At 45.8% G+C, this 22,216-nt stretch overlaps 1 protein-coding gene across 9 annotated transcripts in view; it reads right to left on the reverse strand.

The window, feature by feature from the left end:
• Window positions 1-6,873: 6,873 nt before the first annotated feature.
• LOC134987321 (beta-1,4-galactosyltransferase galt-1-like) overlaps window positions 6,874-22,216 on the reverse strand; it is a 103,054-nt gene continuing 87,711 nt past the window's right edge. For 7 of the 9 annotated variants that reach the window (XM_063950486.1, XM_063950485.1, XM_063950487.1 and 4 more), the window contains 2 exons: window positions 19,547-19,585; window positions 6,874-9,276 (listed from right to left, as the gene is read on the reverse strand). In XM_063950486.1, the coding sequence (XP_063806556.1) occupies window positions 7,955-9,276; window positions 19,547-19,585 (1,361 nt within the window). In that variant the 3' untranslated portion in view covers window positions 6,874-7,954. Of the gene's footprint in view, window positions 9,277-10,288; window positions 10,486-19,546; window positions 19,586-20,055; window positions 20,102-22,216 lie in introns of all 9 variants that reach the window. The other 2 variants (XM_063950491.1, XM_063950490.1) reach the window with 2 other exon arrangements.

Consider the following 22,216-nt stretch of genomic DNA (forward strand, 5'->3'; position numbering starts at 1 on the left):
TCCTGGATGAGCTGCACTACCTGAGCCACTTGTGTGGGTTGTAGGGAGGTCATACAGGCACGTGGAGGCCACACACACTACTGAGCCTCATTTTGACTTGTTTTAAGGACATTACATCAAAGTTGGATCAGCCTGTAGTGTGTTTTTCCACTTTAATTTTGAGGGTGACTCCAAATCCAGACCTCCATGGGTTAATAAATTTGATTTCCATTGATCATTTTTGTGTGATTTTGTTGTCAGCACATTCAACTATGTAAAGAACAAAGTATTTAATAAGAATATTTCATTCATTCAGATCTAGGATGTGTTATTTTAGTGTTCCCTTTATTTTTTTGAGCAGTGTATATATATATATATATATATATATATATATATATATATATATAAGCAGTAATATTGTTAGTATAAGGGCTATTTAGCCAGATATAGTAGCCTCAAAACACTTTATAGAGAAGCTAAATGTGGTCACATTATAATTGGCAATTAACTATTTTGAATACAGCCCCAATTTACCTTCTCATGAGGGGAGGTAGTCAATTTACCGGCTGTCAGGATACCGACACGGGACTCCCGACACCTGGGGAAATACCGGCGGTCAGAATCCCAACCATCGGCTGGAATCCCCCTCAGGTGGTGGTCCACACCACCACCTGAGGGGGAATATAACCCTGTAGTGACTGAAGATCGCCACTAGGCCTGTAGCATGGTGAGCGCAGCGAGCCCATGAGGGGATGTGCTGCGCTTGCCACCGGCAACCCGGCTGTCGGGATCCCAGCGTCGGTCTCCTGACCGCCAGGATCCTGACAGCCGGGATATCATACTGATCCAATCATAAATTGTTTTGAGTTTAATATATTTAGGTATCCAATAAATTAACATTACTACTGCAAGCATAATATATATTATATTTAGTGTATTTTTTACATCTTACAATTTCCCCCCATTTGTCTGGTCTTCTGTCCTTCAAGGGGGGAAGTGGGGAATGTAATAAGGTATGAATTTCAGGAAGTGAGATATTTTGTGAGCATTCTTTCTAAATCATATATATGACAAAACTAAGTTAATTTTGTCATGGACTCTCACAAAATGTCTCCGTTCCTGAATCTCATACCCTATTACATTCGCCCCCACCCCGGTCTGTATGTGCCCCTCTGTTTGTATGATCCGTATTTTTCTCAACCCCTTATATCTGTATTTGTTGCACTAAGCCTTCCCTCCCATCTACATCCCCTCAGTTGTATGTTCTGCATTGTGCCCCTCCTCTCTGCAGAACATACAGAACCCTCCCTTCCTTCACTGTAAGTGCATCATTGTGCCCCCCTCCCACTCTGTCTGTCCATCAATGTGCCCTCCTCACCTCCTAGTCTGTAATGTGCATCATTGTGCCCCCCTCCCAGTCTGTATGTCCATCAATGTGCCCTCCTCACCTCCTAGTCTGTAAAGTGCATCATTGTGCCCCCCTCCCAGTCTGTATGTCCATCAATGTGCCCTCCTCACCTCCTAGTCTGTAATGTGCATCATTGTGCCCCTCATCTCTGCAGAACATACAGAACTAGTGATGTGCACCGGAAATTTTTCGGATTTTGTGTTTTGGTTTTGGTTCCGCGTCCGTGTTTTGGATTCGGACGCGTTTTGGCAAAGCCTCCCTGTAAATTTTTTGTCGGATTCGGGTGTGTTTTGGATTCGGGTGTTTTTTTTACAAAAAACCCTCAAAAACAGCTTAAATCATAGAATTTGGGGGTCATTTTGATCCCATAGTATTATTAACCTCAATAACCATAATTTACACTCATTTTCAGTCTATTCTGAACACCTCACACCTCACAATATTATTTTTAGTCCTAAAATTTGCACCAAGGTCGCTGGATGGCTAAGCTAAGCGACACAAGTGGCCGACACAAACACCTGGCCCATCTAGGAGTGGCACTGCAGTGTCAGGCCGGATGGCCCTTCCAAAAAATACTCCCCAAACAGCACATGACGCAAAGAAGAAAAAAAAGAGGCGCAATGAGGTAGCTGTGTGACTAAGATAAGCGACCCTAGTGGCCGACACAAACACCTGGCCCATCTAGGAGTGGCACTGCAGTGTCACGCAGGATGGCCCTTCCAAAAAACACTCCCCAAACAGCACATGACGCAAAGAAAAATGAAAGAAAAAAGAGGTGCAAGATGGAATTGTCCTTGGGCCCTCCCACCCACCCTTATGTTGTATAAACAGGACATGCACACTTTAGCCAACCCATCATTTCAGTGACAGGGTCTGCCACACGACTGTGACTGAAATGACGGGTTGGTTTGGACCCCCACCAAAAAAGAAGCAATTAATCTCTCCTTGCACAAACTGGCTCTACAGAGGCAAGATGTCCACTTCATCATCATCATCCGATTCATCACCGTGTACATCCCCCTCCTCACAGATTATCAATTCATCCCCACTGGAATCCACCATCTCAGGTCCCTGTGTACTTTGTGAAGGCAATTGCTGCTGGTGAATGTCTCCACGGAGGAATTGATTATAATTCATTTTGATGAACATCATCTTCTCCACATTTTCTGGAAGTAACCTCGTACGCCGATTGCTGACAAGGTGAGCGGCTGCACTAAACACTCTTTCGGAGTACACACTGGAGGGAGGGCAACTTAGGTAGAATAAAGCCAGTTTGTGCAAGGGCCTCCAAATTGCCTCTTTTTCCTGCCAGTATACGTACGGACTGTCTGACGTGGCTACTTGGATGTGGTCACTCATTTAATCCTCCACCATTCTTTCAATGGTGAGAGAATCATATGAAGTGACAGTAGACGACATGTCAGTAATCGTTGGCAGGTCCTTCAGTCCGGACCAGATGTCAGCACTCGCTCCAGACTGCCCTGCATCACCGCCAGCGGGTGGGCTCGGAATTATTAGCCTTTTCCTCGCACCTCCAGTTGCGGGAGAATGTGAAGGAGGAGATGTTGACGGGTCACGTTCCGCTTGACTTGAAAATTTTCTCACCAGCAGGTCTTTGAACCTCTGCAGACTTGTGTCTGCCGGAAAGAGAGATACAACGTAGGTTTTAAATCTAGGATCGAGCACGGTGGCCAAAATGTAGTGCTCTGATTTCAACAGGTTGACCACCCGTGAATCCTGGTTAAGCGAATGAAGGGCTCCATCCACAAGTCCCACATGCCTAGCGGAATCGCTCTGTTTTAGCTCCTCCTTCAATGTCTCCAGCTTCTTCTGCAAAAGCCTGATGAGGGGAATGACCTGACTCAGGCTGGCAGTGTCTGAACTGACTTCACGTGTGGCAAGTTCAAAGGGTTGCAGAACCTTGCACAACGTTGAAATCATTCTCCACTGTGCTTGAGTCAGGTGCATTCCCCCTCCTTTGCCTATATCGTGGCCAGATGTATAGGCTTGAATGGACTTTTGCTGCTCCTCCATCCTCTGAAGCATATAGAGGGTTGAATTCCACCTCGTTACCACCTCTTGCTTCAGATGATGGCAGGGCAGGTTCAGGATTGTTTGGTGGTGCTCCAGACTTCTGCACGCGGTGGCTAAATGCCGAAAGTGGCCCGCAATTCTTCGGGCCACCGACAGCATCTCTTGCACGCCCCTGTCGTTTTTTAAATAATTCTGCACCACCAAATTCAATGTATGTGCAAAACATGGGACGTGCTGGAATTTGCCCAGATGTAATGCACGCACAATATTGCTGGCGTTGTCCAATGTCACAAATCCCCAGGAGAGTCCAATTGGGGTAAGCCATTCTGCGATGATCTTCCTCATTTTCCGTAAGAGGTTGTCAGCTGTGTGCCTCTTCAGGAAAGCGGTAATACAAAGCGTAGCCTGCCTAGGAACGAGTTGGCGTTTGCGAGATGCTGCTACTGGTGCCGCCGCTGCTGTTCTTGCTGTGGGAGGCAATACATCTACCCAGTGGGCTGTCACAGTCATATAGTCCTGAGTCTGCCCTGCTCCACTTGTCCACATGTCCGTGGTTAAGTGGACATTGGGTACAACTGCATTTTTTAGGACACTGGTGACTCTTTTTCTGAGGTCTGTGTACATTTTCGGTATCGCCTGCCTAGAGAAAAGGAACCTAGATGGTATTTGGTAACAGGGAGACAGAACCTCAATCAAGTCTCTAGTTGCCTCTGAATTAACGGTGGATACCGGAACCACGTTTCTCACCGCCCAGGCTGCCAAGGCCTGAGTTATCTGCTTTGCAGCAGGATGACTGCTGTGATATTTCATCTTCCTCGCAAAGGACTGTTGGACAGTCAATTGCTTACTGGAAGTAGTACAAGTGGTCTTCCGACTTCCCCTCTGGGATGACGATCGACTCCCAGCAGCAACAACAGCAGCGCCAGCAGCAGTAGGCGTTACACTCAAGGATGCATCGGAGGAATCCCAGGCAGGAGAGGACTCGTCAGACTTGCCAGTGACATGGCCTGCAGGACTATTGGCTTTCCTGGGTAAGGAGGAAATTGACACTGAGGGAGTTGGTGGTGTGGTTTGCAGGAGCTTGGTTACAAGAGGAAGGGATTTAGTGGTCAGTGGACTGCTTCTGCTGTCATCCAAAGTTTTTGAACTTGTCACTGACTTATGATGAATACGCTGCAGGTGACGTATAAGGGAGGATGTTCCGAGGTGGTTAACGCCCTTACCCCTACTTATTACAGCTTGACAAAGGCAACACACGGCTTGACACCTGTTGTCCGCATTTGTGTTGAAATAATTCCACACCGAAGAGCTGATTTTTTTTGTATTTTGACCTGGCATGTCAATGGCCATATTCGTCCCACGGACAACAGGTGTCTCCCCGGGTGCCTGACTTAAACAAACCACCTCACCATCAGAATCCTCCTTGTCAATTTCCTCCCCAGCGCCAGCAACACCCATATCCTCATCCTGGTGTACTTCAACACTGACATCTTCAATTTGACTATCAGGAACTGGACTGCGGGTGCTCCTTCCAGCACTTGCAGGGGGCGTGCAAATGGTGGAAGGCGCAAGCTCTTCCCGTCCAGTGTTGGGAAGGTCAGGCATCGCAACCGACACAATTGGACTCTCCTTGGGGATTTGTGATTTAGAAGAACGCACAGTTCTTTGCTGTGCTTTTGCCAGCTTAAGTCTTTTCATTTTTCTAGCGAGAGGATGAGTGCTTCCATCCTCATGTGAAGCTGAACCACTAGCCATGAACATAGGCCAGGGCCTCAGCCGTTCCTTGCCACTCCGTGTCGTAAATGGCATATTGGCAAGTTTAAGCTTCTCATCAGACGCTTTCAATTTTTATTTTTGGGTCATTTTACTGAACTTTTGTTTTTTTTGGATTTTACATGCTCTCTACTATGACATTGGGCATCGGCCTTGGCAGACGACGTTGATGGCATTTCATCGTCTCGGCCATGACTAGTGGCAGCAGCTTCAGCACGAGGTGGAAGTGGATCTTGATCTTTCCCTATTTTAACCTCCACATTTTTGTTCTCCATTTTTTAATGTGTGGAATTCTATGCCAGTATCAATAGCAATGGCCTACTACTATATATACTGCGCACAACTAAAATGCACCACAGGTATAGAATGTAGATGGATAGTATACTTAATGACGACACAGAGGTAGGTACAGCAGTGGCCTTCCGTACCGTACTGCTATATATAGTATACTGGTGGTCATTGTGTCAGCAAACTGCAAAACTAAAATGCACCACAGGTATAGAATGTAGATGGATAGTATACTTAATGATGACACAGAGGTAGGTACAGCAGTGGCCTACTGTACCGTAATGCTATATATTGTATACTGGTGGTCACTGGTCAGCAAAACTCTGCACTGTACTCCTCCTATATAATATAAATTATACTGGTGGTCCCCAGTCCCCACAATAAAGCAGCACACTGAGCACAGATATGGAGTGTTTTTCAGGCAGACAACGTATACTGGTGGTCACTGTCAGCAAAGCTCTGCACTGTACTCCTGCTATATAATACAGCTGCTCCCCAGTCCCCACAATTAAGCAGTGTGAGCACAGATATATGCAGCACACTGAGCACAGATATGGAGCGTTTTTTTCAGGCAGAGAACGGATAACTGGTGGTCACTGATCAGCAAAACTCTGCACTGTACTTCTCCTATATTATACAGCTGCTCCCCAGTCCTCCCCACAATTAAGCAATAATGCACAATCAAGTTCAACAATAACGGAGAGGACGCCAGCCACGTCCTCTCCCTAACATTTCCAATGCACGAATGAAAATGGCGGCGACGCGCGGCTGCTTATATAGAATCCGAATCTCGCGAGAATCCGACAGCGGGATGATGACGTTCGGGCGCGCTCGGGTTAACCGAGCCATACGGGAGAATCCGAGTATGGCTCGGACCCGTGTAAAAAGGGTGAAGTTCGGGGGGGTTCGGTTTCCGATAAACCGAACCCGCTCATCACTAAGTGAAACCCAACACACTGGTGCATTAACCAATTCACTGCTGGAGGAATCCTTTCACTTTCTTATAGTTCCGGTCTACACAGTAATACATTGTGGTACAGTGATTTACACACTGCACAAAACACATCCTGACTACTCATCTGGGATTATTGGTCGTGCTGTGTGATTACTGTGACGGAACATTGCCGATTTATACTAATACTGTACAATACATCATTTGACATGATTTACTACAATGGTGTATTGAATATCTGGTATTGGGACAGTATTATTACTACACAGTGTTACACGATCATTAATATTGAATAACGACACAACCACTCGCTGTCAGGTGGGAGGTCTCGGTAATAATAATTGTAACACTGTATAGTGATTGGAATGTAACCTCTCACTAATAAGTGATACACTGTGCACGGTACTAGTGAATACATTAGGAAAACACGACAGGCGCATACTGTATATAAATATTTATTACATAACCAGAGGGATAATTAACATCATGCAATGGTATCCCTCACACACAGAGATTTTATATCACTATTCCTACTTTATTCACTATTCTCTCTTTGTATTTTGCAGTTTTAAAGACATTTTAACATATACCATATAAAGGTTAAGGGGGACATGTACTAAGCAGTGATAAAAGTGGAAAAGTTGCCCATGGCGACCAATCAGCATTGAAGTAACATTTCTAATTTGCATATTATACAATTGTACGGAGCAGCTGATTGGTTGCCATGGGAAAGGTCTCCACTGGCTCACTTCCCCATTCTTATCACTGCTTAGTACATGTCCCCCTAAATCTTAAGCACAAGGTGAATCGCACCACGTCAATCTTTTTCTTCTCATTAATTGTATTCTTCCCTAGCCCTAATACTAACCCTCACTGTAGTGCTGAACCTTACTCTCCCCCACCACAGAGTAACCCTAACCTCTCCCTTCACCCGCAACCTAACCTGAATACCAACATTGCATCCATTTTTGTATTACTGAGGTGAATACATAAGCGTTTCTAGATTGGGTTTAATGTGTGCGATAAACATGGGCCCCTGGGGGCCTCACACTGCTCACACTTCACCCATGTTTTAATACTTACCTTTTTATGGATTCCTGCGTCGGGAGCTGCAGCCGTGGTAAAAAGTCACCAGCAAAATGGCCGCCGCACACGCGCAGTAGTGACATTTTTCTCTGGAACATGGCAGGCGCCATGTTTCTGGAGACCTGCACAGGTACAGTAGACTCCAGCACAAGGCTGTTAAAACGCCCCTGTGTGAATAAGATACATATTAAAAGGAAAAGATATTTGTCGCACAGTCTGGGGTGTTCCAAATAGCCCCAATGTCAGCAAAGGTGAAGGTGGACACATCTGCACATGATGAAAGGGTTTGTCCATCAGGGATACCAACAAGTGAACTTTTGCACTCACAGAAAACATGAGATTTTAATGCCTGAAATCTTAAATTAAAGTAAAAATGCCAAATCTGGCAGATCGGGGAGGAAAAATCTGACCTTAATGTCCATTTCCTTGGGTTATTATTTCTGTAAGTCTACTTGGTTCAGGACAGTATTAACATTTCTAATCAATGAAGCATTATATCTCCAAATAGTTTTATCTTCAATTAAAGATGTCTTTAATAACTTCTGAAGAGGTGTTCTGCAGTGGTAAACCAGCGCCGCCTCCAGAGAGACTTTTTTAGAACCCCCAATAGATTTTAGAACAGAGTGTACAGATGTTTGAATGACCTTCCTCGGATCCACAATCATTTTCCGGGCATTGAAATAGTTCGGTCTGTCTGGCTCGCGGTGAACGTGCTGCAGTATATTGGATCCCGGCAAACTCTTCCAAGATGAAATGTTGGAGAAGTTTCCATCAGTTGTGACGGTTTGAGAAAAAATGTGATTTTCAAAGAGAAAAACACCAACTCCTGGGTTCTGTTGCTGGAGACTTTCCATCAGGCTGTCCCATGTCTGGTGTTTGATTGGCAGAATTATTTCATCAAGATCATTAAGTAGAACAAACTTACTCCGGTACATATTCCGATAGATACAGTCATTGAGTGTTGTCACTTGACCATAATACCCAACATCCATTGCATGTACAGAATAGCGCCATGATCTAGATGGTCTCAGGTACTGCTGAATTGGCCATGGTATAACCTCTACAATACCTTCTGCAATGTAGTACTGAATGACTTTTTCCACCTGTGTGCTGCAGTTATTAAGGTAGATCATGACCCGTTGAGCCCCCAGTATCCGGTACATCTCCATGGTCTGTATGAACTGTAAAACGTTACTGTAATTCCCAAACATGGTGGAAATGCAGACCGTGAAGTTGGCGGAAAATGGTCTCGTGTCCTGATTTTGTATTCGGAAGAGGGGTAATTGGGTCATGTTTCCTGTAGGAGATTTATGGACTGATAGGTACTTGGCATGGCAGCCTGGTGGTTCCATACAGACCAGGTCCGTTGTGCTATAGGGAAAGCCGAACCGATCAGTGTGTATGTCTATCGCTGCCTGGGAAACCTTCACAGAATTGTTTACAGTACAACAAAACCAGCAGTATAGATCCTTTACCTCTTTATGGTGAATAATGCTGAGGATACGGACTGCGCGGTTATTGTGTATTCGATTGTCAGAGTATGGAGCTATGATAAATGTCCGGTTGTCTCGCAGTGGTGTAATAGTATCAGTGGTCAGTCTACGATCACAGCAGGTACACGGAGGTCTCCAGTGATACAACAGAGGGTTCAAAGGTTTAGTAAAATATCCCAGTAGAAAGGTGGCAGTCAGTAAGATGAACATGTACATTAGGTTCTTCCTTGAGATACTGGCCATTGTATCAGGAAATGCAACAACTAGGAGAGAAAAACAAGAGAAAACGCATGAGAAGCAAAGTGATAAATGTATAGAACCAGTGTGGGAAAATACAAATAGCAGAACTACACCATCTGCCTCCACCAAACGCTGCCCAACTTCACCCATCGGGACTCACTGGCAGGGGGTGTGGCTCCTCTATTTGTATTTTGGGCTGTGCTACAGCCCTACATCTGGTGCCGCCAATGTAATTTTAACATGCAGAGATTAGTCTACCTGTCCAGTGGCCCAAATAACTCCTTCTCTTGAATACTTAATCCACATGGTTGGTTTGCGGTGGAGAATTAAACATGATGCTTTGTTCAGGAGGAGACACTTGGGGGGCCTCCAACTCCCTCAATTTTGGCATCTGTTATGACGCCGTTATGCTTGGCAGAACTTATGAGTGGTCTAAGCCTAGTTCAACGAAACAATGGGTGGCTATTGAAGGCACCTTACTGGGGTCCCCTTTGACAACAATACCCTGGCATTTCACATTCAACCATGGGCCTACTCTTATGGTTTGGAAATGTGTCAGGAACAAAGCTTATATCTCATCGCTCTTTTCCCCATTAACTCTTACTTGACAATCCCGAGTTCTTTCCTGGGGTCCCAAGACAGGCATTTAAATTATGGTCCGAGGCAGGTATCTCAAGGATTGGCCAATTATAGGATTCCTCTGGCATGCTTCCATTTCCCGATATCCAAACTAAGTGGACCCTCCCGAATAATGAGATATGGAGATACCTCCAAGTTAAACATTTACTTGTGTCCAAAGACCTTTGCAGCGTGAGGAAGTGAGACCTAACATCTTTTGAGAAATTGGTGATGTCCCAGAACTCCTCCTCCCATTTATTATCAACTATTTACAAATATCTAATTGGGAACCATTTCTCTGCATTACCAAAATTCACAAAATGTTGGGAAAGGGACCTTGGTAGGGATATCATTCAGTACCCTTGAATGGAGGACTATCTTTGAAAAGTCTTGGAGCAGCTCCACTAATGTACTTACTCTTGAGACTCATTTTAAAGTCATGCACCGTTGGTACCGATGCTCATCCACCTTATCCAAGATGTATCCCGGGGTACATGCGGAATGTTGGAGATGTTGTGCAGAATTGGGATCCCCTCTTCACATATGGTGGTCTTTTGGGATCATGAGTGCCGGAATTCTGGCTATTAAATCTACATCCCTCGCTCCCTTATCGGCTTAAAAAAAATAAAAAATAAAATTTCTGTTGAAATATTTCAAACAGTGTAGCTAAGGCTGTTATACCCATGTGCTGGAAATCTACTTCCCTGCCGACCCTCGCCGACTGGTTTCACAGATTAGAGTTGTATAGCTCAATGGATGACATCATAATGTCCTCTCCCGATAAATTTCTGAATTATTTGTTGATTTGGTTTCCATGGCTAGAATTTTGTGAATTCAACAGATACAAATCTTACACCAATTACAAAAAAGTATCACCAATTCCTTAAGCGCAGTTCTCTTATAGATGTGAGGTTTCAACCCCCTATCGGATCACAATAACCTCAAAAAAATATTAACAATATCATAGCATATTTCTGTATAATACAGTCTTCAATTTTTTTGACTCTCCTAATTGGATTCGTACCAGATAAGATGGTCTACATATATAAGTAGACAATAAAGCCAAATATCTCCTTAAGGCATGTCTGGAACTCCCACGATTCTTCCCCTTCTTACACAAGTAACTCAGGAAAATGGAAAAGATGCTCCCAATAGTGTAAAAAGGTTTTTAATAAAATAAACATACAACATATAGGCCAGGTAAAAATGGACTCTCACCAGATCAAAATGTCTACAATAAATTAGTAGACAATATCGCATATGATGGAATGAACCAGACGTCCCTGGATAATGCTGGAACCGATGTGTTCCAAAATCCCTGGTCACTCTCCTGTTACCAACGCGTTTCTACTAGAGATGAGCGCCTGAAATTTTTCGGGTTTTGTGTTTTGGTTTTGGGTTCGGTTCCGCGGCCGTGTTTTGGGTTCGAACGCGTTTTGGCAAAACCTCACCGAATTTTTTTTGTCGGATTCGGGTGTGTTTTGGATTCGGGTGTTTTTTTCAAAAAACACTAAAAAACAGCTTAAATCATAGAATTTGGGGGTCATTTTGATCCCAAAGTATTATTAACCTCAAAAACCATAATTTACACTCATTTTCAGTCTATTCTGAATACCTCACACCTCACAATATTATTTTTAGTCCTAAAATTTGCACCGAGGTCGCTGTGTGAGTAAGATAAGCGACCCTAGTGGCCGACACAAACACCGGGCCCATCTAGGAGTGGCACTGCAGTGTCACGCAGGATGTCCCTTCCAAAAAACCCTCCCCAAACAGCACATGACGCAAAGAAAAAAAGAGGCGCAATGAGGTAGCTGTGTGAGTAAGATTAGCGACCCTAGTGGCCGACACAAACACCGGGCCCATCTAGGAGTGGCACTGCAGTGTCACGCAGGATGGCCCTTCCAAAAAACCCTCCCCAAACAGCACATGACGCAAAGAAAAAAAGAGGCGCAATGAGGTAGCTGTGTGAGTAAGATTAGCGACCCTAGTGGCCGACACAAACACCGGGCCCATCTAGGAGTGGCACTGCAGTGTCACGCAGGATGGCCCTTCCAAAAAACCCTCCCCAAACAGCACATGACGCAAAGAAAAAAAGAGGCGCAATGAGGTAGCTGTGTGAGTAAGATTAGCGACCCTAGTGGCCGACACAAACACCAGGCCCATCTAGGAGTGGCACTGCAGTGTCACGCAGGATGTCCCTTCCAAAAAACCCTCCCCAAACAGCACATGACGCAAAGAAAAAAAGAGGCGCAATGAGGTAGCTGTGTGAGTAAGATTAGCGACCCTAGTGGCCGACACAAACACCGGGCCCATCTAGGAGTGGCACTGCAGTGTCACGCAGGATGTCCCTTCCAAAAAACCCTCCCCAAACAGCACATGACGCAAAGAAAAAAAGAGGCGCAATGAGGTAGCTGTGTGAGTAAGATTAGCGACCCTAGTGGCCGACACAAACACCGGGCCCATCTAGGAGTGGCACTGCAGTGTCACGCAGGATGTCCCTTCCAAAAAAACCCTCCCCAATCAGCACATGATGCAAAGAAAAAGAAAAGAAAAAAGAGGTGCAAGATGGAATTGTCCTTGGGCCCTCCCACCCACCCACCCTTATGTTGTATAAACAAAACAGGACATGCACACTTTAACCAACCCATCATTTCAGTGACAGGGTCTGCCACACGACTGTGACTGATATGACGGGTTGGTTTGGACCCCCCCCAAAAAAAAAGCAATTAATCTCTCCTTGCACAAACTGGCTCTACAGAGGCAAGATGTCCACCTCATCTTCACCCTCCGATATATCACCGTGTACATCCCCCTCCTCACAGATTATCAATTCGTCCCCACTGGAATCCACCATCTCTGCTCCCTGTGTACTTTGTGGAGGCAATTGCTGCTGGTCAATGTCTCCGCGGAGGAATTGATTATAATTCATTTTAATGAACATCATCTTCTCCACATTTTCTGGATGTAACCTCGTACGCCGATTGCTGACAAGGTGAGCGGCGGCACTAAACACTCTTTCGGAGTACACACTTGTGGGAGGGCAACTTAGGTAGAATAAAGCCAGTTTGTGCAAGGGCCTCCAAATTGCCTCTTTTTCCTGCCAGTATAAGTACGGACTGTGTGACGTGCCTACTTGGATGCGGTCACTCATATAATCCTCCACCATTCTATCAATGTTGAGAGAATCATATGCAGTGACAGTAGACGACATGTCCGTAATCGTTGTCAGGTCCTTCAGTCCGGACCAGATGTCAGCATCAGCAGTCGCTCCAGACTGCCCTGCATCACCGCCAGCGGGTGGGCTCGGAATTCTGAGCCTTTTCCTCGCACCCCCAGTTGCGGGAGAATGTGAAGGAGGAGATGTTGACAGGTCGCGTTCCGCTTGACTTGACAATTTTGTCACCAGCAGGTCTTTCAACCCCAGCAGACCTGTGTCTGCCGGAAAGAGAGATCCAAGGTAGGCTTTAAATCTAGGATCGAGCACGGTGGCCAAAATGTAGTGCTCTGATTTCAACAGATTGACCACCCGTGAATCCTTGTTAAGCGAATTAAGGGCTCCATCCACAAGTCCCACATGCCTAGCGGAATCGCTCCGTGTTAGCTCCTCCTTCAATGTCTCCAGCTTCTTCTGCAAAAGCCTGATGAGGGGAATGACCTGACTCAGGCTGGCAGTGTCTGAACTGACTTCACGTGTGGCAAGTTCAAAGGGCATCAGAACCTTGCACAACGTTGAAATCATTCTCCACTGCACTTGAGACAGGTGCATTCCATCTCCTATATCGTGCTCAATTGTATAGGCTTGAATGGCCTTTTGCTGCTCCTCCAACCTCTGAAGCATATAGAGGGTTGAATTCCACCTCGTTACCACTTCTTGCTTCAGATGATGGCAGGGCAGGTTCAGTAGTTTTTGGTGGTGCTCCAGTCTTCTGTACGTGGTGCCTGTACGCCGAAAGTGTCCCGCAATTTTTCTGGCCACCGACAGCATCTCTTGCACGCCCCTGTCGTTTTTTAAAAAATTCTGCACCACCAAATTCAAGGTATGTGCAAAACATGGGACGTGCTGGAATTTGCCCATATTTAATGCACACACAATATTGCTGGCGTTGTCCGATGCCACAAATCCACAGGAGAGTCCAATTGGGGTAAGCCATTCCGCGATGATCTTCCTCAGTTGCCGTAAGAGGTTTTCAGCTGTGTGCGTATTCTGGAAAGCGGTGATACAAAGCGTAGCCTGCCTAGGAAAGAGTTGGCGTTTGCGAGATGCTGCTACTGGTGCCGCCGCTGCTGTTCTTGCGGCGGGAGTCCATACATCTACCCAGTGGGCTGTCACAGTCATATAGTCCTGACCCTGCCCTGCTCCACTTGTCCACATGTCCGTGGTTAAGTGGACATTGGGTACAACTGCATTTTTTAGGAGACTGGTGAGTCTTTTTCTGACGTCCGTGTACATTCTCGGTATCGCCTGCCTAGAGAAGTGGAACCTAGATGGTATTTGGTAACGGGGGCACACTGCCTCAATAAATTGTCTAGTTCCCTGTGAACTAACGGCAGATACCGGACGCACGTCTAACACCAACATAGTTGTCAAGGCCTCAGTTATCCGCTTTGCAGCAGGATGACTGCTGTGATATTTCATCTTCCTCGCAAAGGACTGTTGAACAGTCAATTGCTTACTGGAAGTAGTACAAGTGGGCTTACGACTTCCCCTCTGGGATGACCATCGACTCCCAGCGGCAACAACAGCAGCGCCAGCAGCAGTAGGCGTTACACGCAAGGATGCATCGGAGGAATCCCAGGCAGGAGAGGACTCGTCAGACTTGCCAGTGACATGGCCTGCAGGACTATTGGCATTCCTGGGGAAGGAGGAAATTGACACTGAGGGAGTTGGTGGGGTGGTTTGCGTGAGCTTGGTTACAAGAGGAAGGGATTTACTGGTCAGTGGACTGCTTCCGCTGTCACCCAAAGTTTTTGAACTTGTCACTGACTTATTATGAATGCGCTGCAGGTGACGTATAAGGGAGGATGTTCCGAGGTGGTTAACGTCCTTACCCCTACTTATTACAGCTTGACAAAGGGAACACACGGCTTGACACCTGTTGTCCGCATTTCTGGTGAAATACCTCCACACCGAAGAGCTGATTTTTTTGGTATTTTCACCTGGCATGTCAACGGCCATATTCCTCCCACGGACAACAGGTGTCTCCCCGGGTGCCTGACTTAAACAAACCACCTCACCATCAGAATCCTCCTGGTCAATTTCCTCCCCAGCGCCAGCAACACCCATATCCTCCTCATCCTGGTGTACTTCAACACTGACATCTTCAATCTGACTATCAGGAACTGGACTGCGGGTGCTCCTTCCAGCACTTGCAGGGGGCGTGCAAATGGTGGAAGGCGCATGCTCTTCACGTCCAGTGTTGGGAAGGTCAGGCATCGCAACCGACACAATTGGACTCTCCTTGTGGATTTGGGATTTCAAAGAACGCACAGTTCTTTGCGGTGCTTTTGCCAGCTTGAGTCTTTTCAGTTTTCTAGCGAGAGGCTGAGTGCTTCCATCCTCATGTGAAGCTGAACCACTAGCCATGAACATAGGCCAGGGCCTCAGCCGTTCCTTGCCACTCCGTGTGGTAAATGGCATATTGGCAAGTTTACGCTTCTCCTCCGACAATTTTATTTTAGGTTTTGGAGTCCTTTTTTTACTGATATTTGGTGTTTTGGTTTTGACATGCTCTGTACTATGCCATTGGGCATCGGCCTTGGCAGACGACGTTGCTGGCATTTCATCGTCTCGGCCATGACTAGTGGCAGCAGCTTCAGCACGAGGTGGAAGTGGATCTTGATCTTTCCCTAATTTTGGAACCTCAACATTTTTGTTCTCCATATTTTAATAGGCACAACTAAAAGGCACCTCAGGTAAACAATGGAGATGGATGGATTGGATACTAGTATACAATTATGGACGGGCTGCCGAGTGCCGACACAGAGGTAGCCACAGCCGTGAACTACCGCACTGTACTGTGTCTGCTGCTAATATATAGACTGGTTGATAAAGAGATAGTATACTCGTAACTAGTATGTATGTATAAAGAAAGAAAAAAAAACCACGGTTAGGTGGTATATACAATTATGGACGGGCTGCCGAGTGCCGACACAGAGGTAGCCACAGCCGTGAACTACCGCACTGTACTGTGTCTGCTGCTAATATATAGACTGGTTGATAAAGAGATAGTATACTCGTAACTAGTATGTATGTATAAAGAAAGAAAAAAAAACCACGGTTAGGTGGTATATACAATTATGGACGGGCTGCCGAGTGCCGACACAGAGGTAGCCACAGCCGTGAACTACCGCACTGTACTGTGTCTGCTGCTAATATAGACTGGTTGATAAAGAGATAGTATACTACTAATATTATATACTGGTGGTCAGGTCACTGGTCACTAGTCACACTGGCAGTGGCACTCCTGCAGCAAAAGTGTGCACTGTTTAATTTTAATATAATATTATGTACTCCTGGCTCCTGCTATAACCTATAACTGGCACTGCAGTAGTGCTCCCCAGTCTCCCCCACAATTATAAGCTGTGTGAGCTGAGCAGTCAGACAGATATATAATATATATAGATGATGCAGCACACTGGCCTGAGCAGTGCACACAGATATGGTATGTGACTGACTGAGTCACTGTGTGTATCGCTTTTTTCAGGCAGAGAACGGATATATTAAATAAACTGCACTGTGTGTCTGGTGGTCACTCACTATATAATATATTATGTACTCCTGGCTCCTGCTATAACCTATAACTGGCACTGCAGTAGTGCTCCCCAGTCTCCCCCACAATTATAAGCTGTGTGAGCTGAGCAGTCAGACAGATATATAATATTATATATAGATAATAGATGATGCAGCACACTGGCCTGAGCCTGAGCAGTGCACACAGATATGGTATGTGACTGAGTCACTGTGTGCTGTGTATCGCTTTTTTCAGGCAGAGAACGGATTATAAATAAAAGTGGTGGTCACTGGTCACTATCAGCAAAACTCTGCACTGTACACTACTGAGTACTCCTAATGCTCCCCAAAATTAGTAAATCAAGTGTCTAAACGGAGAGGACGCCAGCCACGTCCTCTCCCTATCAATCTCAATGCACGTGTGAAAATGGCGGCGACGCGCGGCTCCTTATATAGAATCCGAGTCTCGCGATAGAATCCGAGCCTCGCGAGAATCCGACAGCGTCATGATGACGTTCGGGCGCGCTCGGGTTAACCGAGCAAGGCGGGAAGATCCGAGTCGCTCGGACCCGTGAAAAAAAACATGAAGTTCTGGCGGGTTCGGATTCAGAGAAACCGAACCCGCTCATCTCTAGTTTCTACACCACAATATTATATATTTAGACCATCTTATCTGGTACAAATCCAATTAGGAGAGTCAAAAAAATTGAAGACTGTATAATACAGAAATATGCTATGATATTGTTCATATTTTTTGAGGTTATTGTGATCAGATTGGGGGTTGAAACCTCACATCTATAGGAGAACTGCGCTTAAGGAATTGGTGATACTTTTTTTGTATTTGTCTATGTTGGTGAAGTGTGGGTGACACTTTTATTTCACTAAATCCTAGAGCAGCAGTTTGGCACATTGTTAGAACTCACCCTTCTTTTTCTAAATCTCTTACACCGTAGCCCTCCCTGTTGAACAGCCAGCTTGATTTTAGCCCGCTACTTCCCAAGAACTCCGGTGGGGAACCCTACCTCCCTTCCCTTCCTATGCCCCTCCCTCCCTTCCCTTCCTCTGCCCCCTCCCTCTTCTTTCTGTTATTTTCTATCCATTTCCTGGTCTTATCTGTCTTTTTTTGGTTTTCCTTCTCATTCTTTATTGCACAGTATATATATTTCACCTTAAGATAGATATTTTGGTGTAAATTTACTAAGGTGGAAGGCTTTTTTTTAGAATTGGTGATCATTGGCGTATCTATAAGGTACGCAGTGCACACGGGCCCACACCACACACGCTGCACCCATATTTTTAATACTCACCCCTCCGGAGTCTAGTGCCGACGTCACCGGCGATGTTAAAACCCAGTGAAAATGGCGCAGCAGCCATTATCAGGGAGTTCTGCGCATGCCCAGTAAAAAAAAAAAAAAAATCACCTGGAAAATGGTCGCCGCACCATTTTCTCAGAGATCTGCCATGGTTCCCCTTCTGTTCTCATTGTGATGGAATCCCTATGGATAATTGCACATTATATTCTGCATGTGGGGAGGTATCGGGGTGGAACTAGAAGCACTGCAGCAGGGTTGGTGCATTGCGGCAGAGCTTGCAGCTGGCGGCTTTATTATGGCTCAGATTAATCGTTTGTACACTGGTGCGCTGACACTTTCTGGCCCTGGAGGAGGGGCAGCTGGTACACAGCACCGGGGCCCGCAGACAGATGGCCATGTGCTCACTGTGAGTCCGTGGCTGTCAGGCAGCAGACCCTTATCACCACGGATCACTGGCACAGTCGTCAGCTGTCGTAAGCTGATGAGACTATGGGTAAATGCAGTAAGTGTGACACCCTGATAGATTAAAAATGGAGTTCATAAGGTCGTATAATTAATATTGTAGTGCACGTAGATATAATGGTGTATTATGGCTGTGCATCCCTCATAGAGGGAAATATAACATATATATAACCCATAAAATGTTCCCCATGAAGGGGAGAGCTGTGGATGACTGCCCAGTTGAGGATTGTAGGGAAAAGACAAGCAGAGGGTTTGCGCGCAGTGAATGAACAGTGACAGCAGGAGGGAGAGTCTGGCGGCACGAGCGGGCTCTGGAGACCCGGCCCGCACGTGAAAGGACAGTTGGAGAGGCTAGCGCGGCGGGAGCAGAGGCTTGTGGCGCAGTGAGATTTGGGGACGGAGAGATCTGGAGTCGTCGGCTACCTGAGCTCCGGTGGCGGGACCCATACGAGGAGGCGGCGGTGAGCTCCGGTTCAGGGCCGTGCAGCGGGTGACTGTGCTGCAAGCTGCCATCCTCCAGGACCCTGGTGACGCAATTCAGGAGGCGTGATCGATCCGCCCAGCAGGCGGGAGTAGGCGGCGGCTTCCCTTGGGAGACCAGCTGAAGGAGGTACGGCCTGCCAGTGATTGACGGCGCTGGGCGGGATCAATAGAGGAGCCCTAGTGTCAAGGAATTGAAGGAGGGCGGCCGGAGAGGCGGATCCACCGCCCATATATGGACATATTACAGCTGAAACTACTGGTCAGGTATAGTGCATGCTACAGTAACACTATCCTGCATTACAACAACACTGTTACCACAACCAGGGGATGTTGAAAGAAATCATAATAATATAAGTGCACTTATTAAATATAAATACTAAAGTGGTGAATTAATACTGCAGTATAAGAAAATACCACATCCATTCAGTGTTGAACAACAGCACAGGGACAGCTACAGACGTCAGTTTATAGACAGAATTTATTACAGACTCCAGCCGTCAGTGTCCTGCACCTCCTGTTAGAAGGCGACCTCGCAGAGATAATCTAACGGTACTGTGCTCAATTTGCTAAACGCACAGAGACCTAAGCCTAGAACAATTAATCCGTCACTTCAGGATTGATTAGTCAATATTTATTTTCTCTCTGATCGCAGTATGTGACCATAGTTACATTTATCAGACTTACCTAGTTTACTGGAGTTATAAATCGTCATATGGGACACCGCTGTGAACGGAAAAAAAGAACAGCCAGTGTGAGAGTGATTACTCCCTTATACAGGATTTACTAACACAACATTAATAGCATTTTACATTTGTTTCAAGAGACATTTATATATATAGTATTTATAGAAACGATATTGTAGGGACAGATATAGAGTGTAACTGTAACTTCGTACGGAGACGTTATTATATTCTAGTTGTCAATCGATTGTTACGTGTAATGGTATTCATAGTTATGTATGATCAGTACGAGTTAACAATTTGGATTTAGGTGGTTGCCTACCCGAGAACAAGAGAAGATCCGACACGGAGCAGATTAATAAACGTGTTTATTGATTTGATGTTGAAACATTTGGTTAATATCTTAAACGTAATTGAATTATAATTGTTTTCACAATTCTATATTTATTTAATTTGTATAAAATTCTTTTGAAAATCCATACACTAATAAATGAATATTTAGTTATAACGTACCCAAAAAGGTGACGATCATTTCTTGAAAAACAGTATTCTCACCTCTCTGCGAAGATTCAAGAAAGAAAATACTCCGAGCAACCACCAAGAGGTAAAGTTAAGGTCGTTTATCTAAACATCTATCAGAACATCACATAAGAATCTAAACTTAAAGGCTGGACGTGGCCCATTGATTATTTTCTCTGTCTAAAGTTCTGTTGTATTGAAAGTTTACTAAAGACTACATACAGTGGCGTAACGGGAATTTTTTCTCCCCCAAGCCAAAAAATTCTTCGGCGCCCCCCCCCCCCCCCCCCCCCATCATTAGCACTAGTAAAGGGAAAACCCGTGAAAGGGGTGTGGCCTAGTTGAAATAGGCGTGGCTTCACATAAAGGGGCGTGGCATTGCAGGAAAAGACTACCTTATACCCCAGTTTTGCAACCTGCACACCCAGACGTTAGCCACCACTGGAAAGAAAAATAATCCTGATTCATGCCCCTTACATTATTTGTCATTTTTCCTCCTTATAGTAATGCCCAGTATACATTATGCCACATACTGCAATGGCCCTTAGACATTATGCCACATACTGCAATGGCCCTTAGACATTATGCCACACACAATAATGCACACACCGTAATGCCCCCGACACATTATGCCACACACCATAATGCCTGTGACACATTATGACAGGAATCGCAATGCCCGTGATACATTATGCTACACACTGCAATGCCCCTGATACATATAGCACATACAATGTCTGTGACACATTATGACATACACCGCAATGACCCTGAGACATTATACCACAATGCCCGTGATATAGTATGCCACACACACCGTAATGCCTGTCACATTATGACACACACTGTAATGACCCTGAGACATTATACCACATATCACAATGACCGCGATATCCACTGCTCAAAAAATTAAAGGGAACACTAAAATAACACATCCTAGATCTGAATGAATGAAATATTCTTATTAAATACTTTGTTCTTTACATAGTTGAATGTGCTGACAACAAAATCACACAAAAATTATCAATGGAAATCAAATTTATTAACCCATGGTGGTCTGGATTTGGAGTCACCCTCAAAATTAAAGTGGAAAAACACACTACAGGCTGATCCAACTTTGATGTAATGTCCTTAAAACAAGTCAAAAGGAGGCTCATAAGTGTCTGTGGCCTCCTCGTGCCTGTATGACCTCTCTACAACGCCTGGGCATGCTTCTGATGAGGTGGCGGATGGTCTCCTGAGGGATCTCCTCCCAGACCTGGACTAAAGCATCCGCCAACTCATGGACAGTCTGTGGTGCGAGACATGATGTCTCCATGGATGGAGCGAGACATGATGTCCCAGATGTGCTCAATTGGATTCAGGTCTGGGGAACGGGCGGGCCAGTCTATAGCATCAATGCCTTCGTCTTGCAGAAACTGCTGACACACTCCAGCCACATGAGGTCTAGCATTGTCTTGCATTAGGAGGAACCCAGGGCCAACCGCACCAGCATATGGTCTCACAAGGGGTCTGAGGATCTCATCTCGGTACCTAACGGCAGTCAGGCTACCTCTGGCGAGCACATGGAGGGCTGTGCAGCCCCCCAAAGAAATGCCACCCCACACCATTACTGACCCACTGCCAAACCGGTCATGCTGGAGGATGTTGCAGGCAGCAGAACGTTCTCCTTGGCGTCTCCAGACTCTGTCACGTCTGTCACATGTGCTCAGTGAGAACCTGCTTTCATCTGTGAAGAGCACAGGGCGCCAGTGGCGAATTTGCCAATCTTGGTGTTCTCTGGCAAATGCCAAACGTCCTGCACGGTGTTGGGCTGTAAGCACAAACCCACCTGTGGGCGTCGGGCCCTCATGGAGTCTGTTTCTGATCATTTGAGTAGACACATGCACATTTGTGGCTTGCTGGAGGTCATTTTGCAGGGCTCTGGCAGTACTCCTCCTGTTCCTCCTTGCACAAAGGCGGAGGTAGTGGTCCTGCTGCTGGGTTGTTGCCCTCCTACGGCCTCCTCCACGTCTCCTGATGTACTGGCCTGTCTCCTGGTAGCGCCTCCATGCTCTGGACACTACGCTGACAGACACAGCAAACCTTCTTGCCACAGCTCGCATTGATGTGCCATCCTGGATGAGCTGCACTACCTGAGCCACTTGTGTGGGTT

The sequence above is a fragment of the Pseudophryne corroboree genome (genome assembly GCF_028390025.1).
Source record: "Pseudophryne corroboree isolate aPseCor3 chromosome 8 unlocalized genomic scaffold, aPseCor3.hap2 SUPER_8_unloc_7, whole genome shotgun sequence".
Classification (NCBI taxonomy): domain Eukaryota; kingdom Metazoa; phylum Chordata; class Amphibia; order Anura; family Myobatrachidae; genus Pseudophryne; species Pseudophryne corroboree.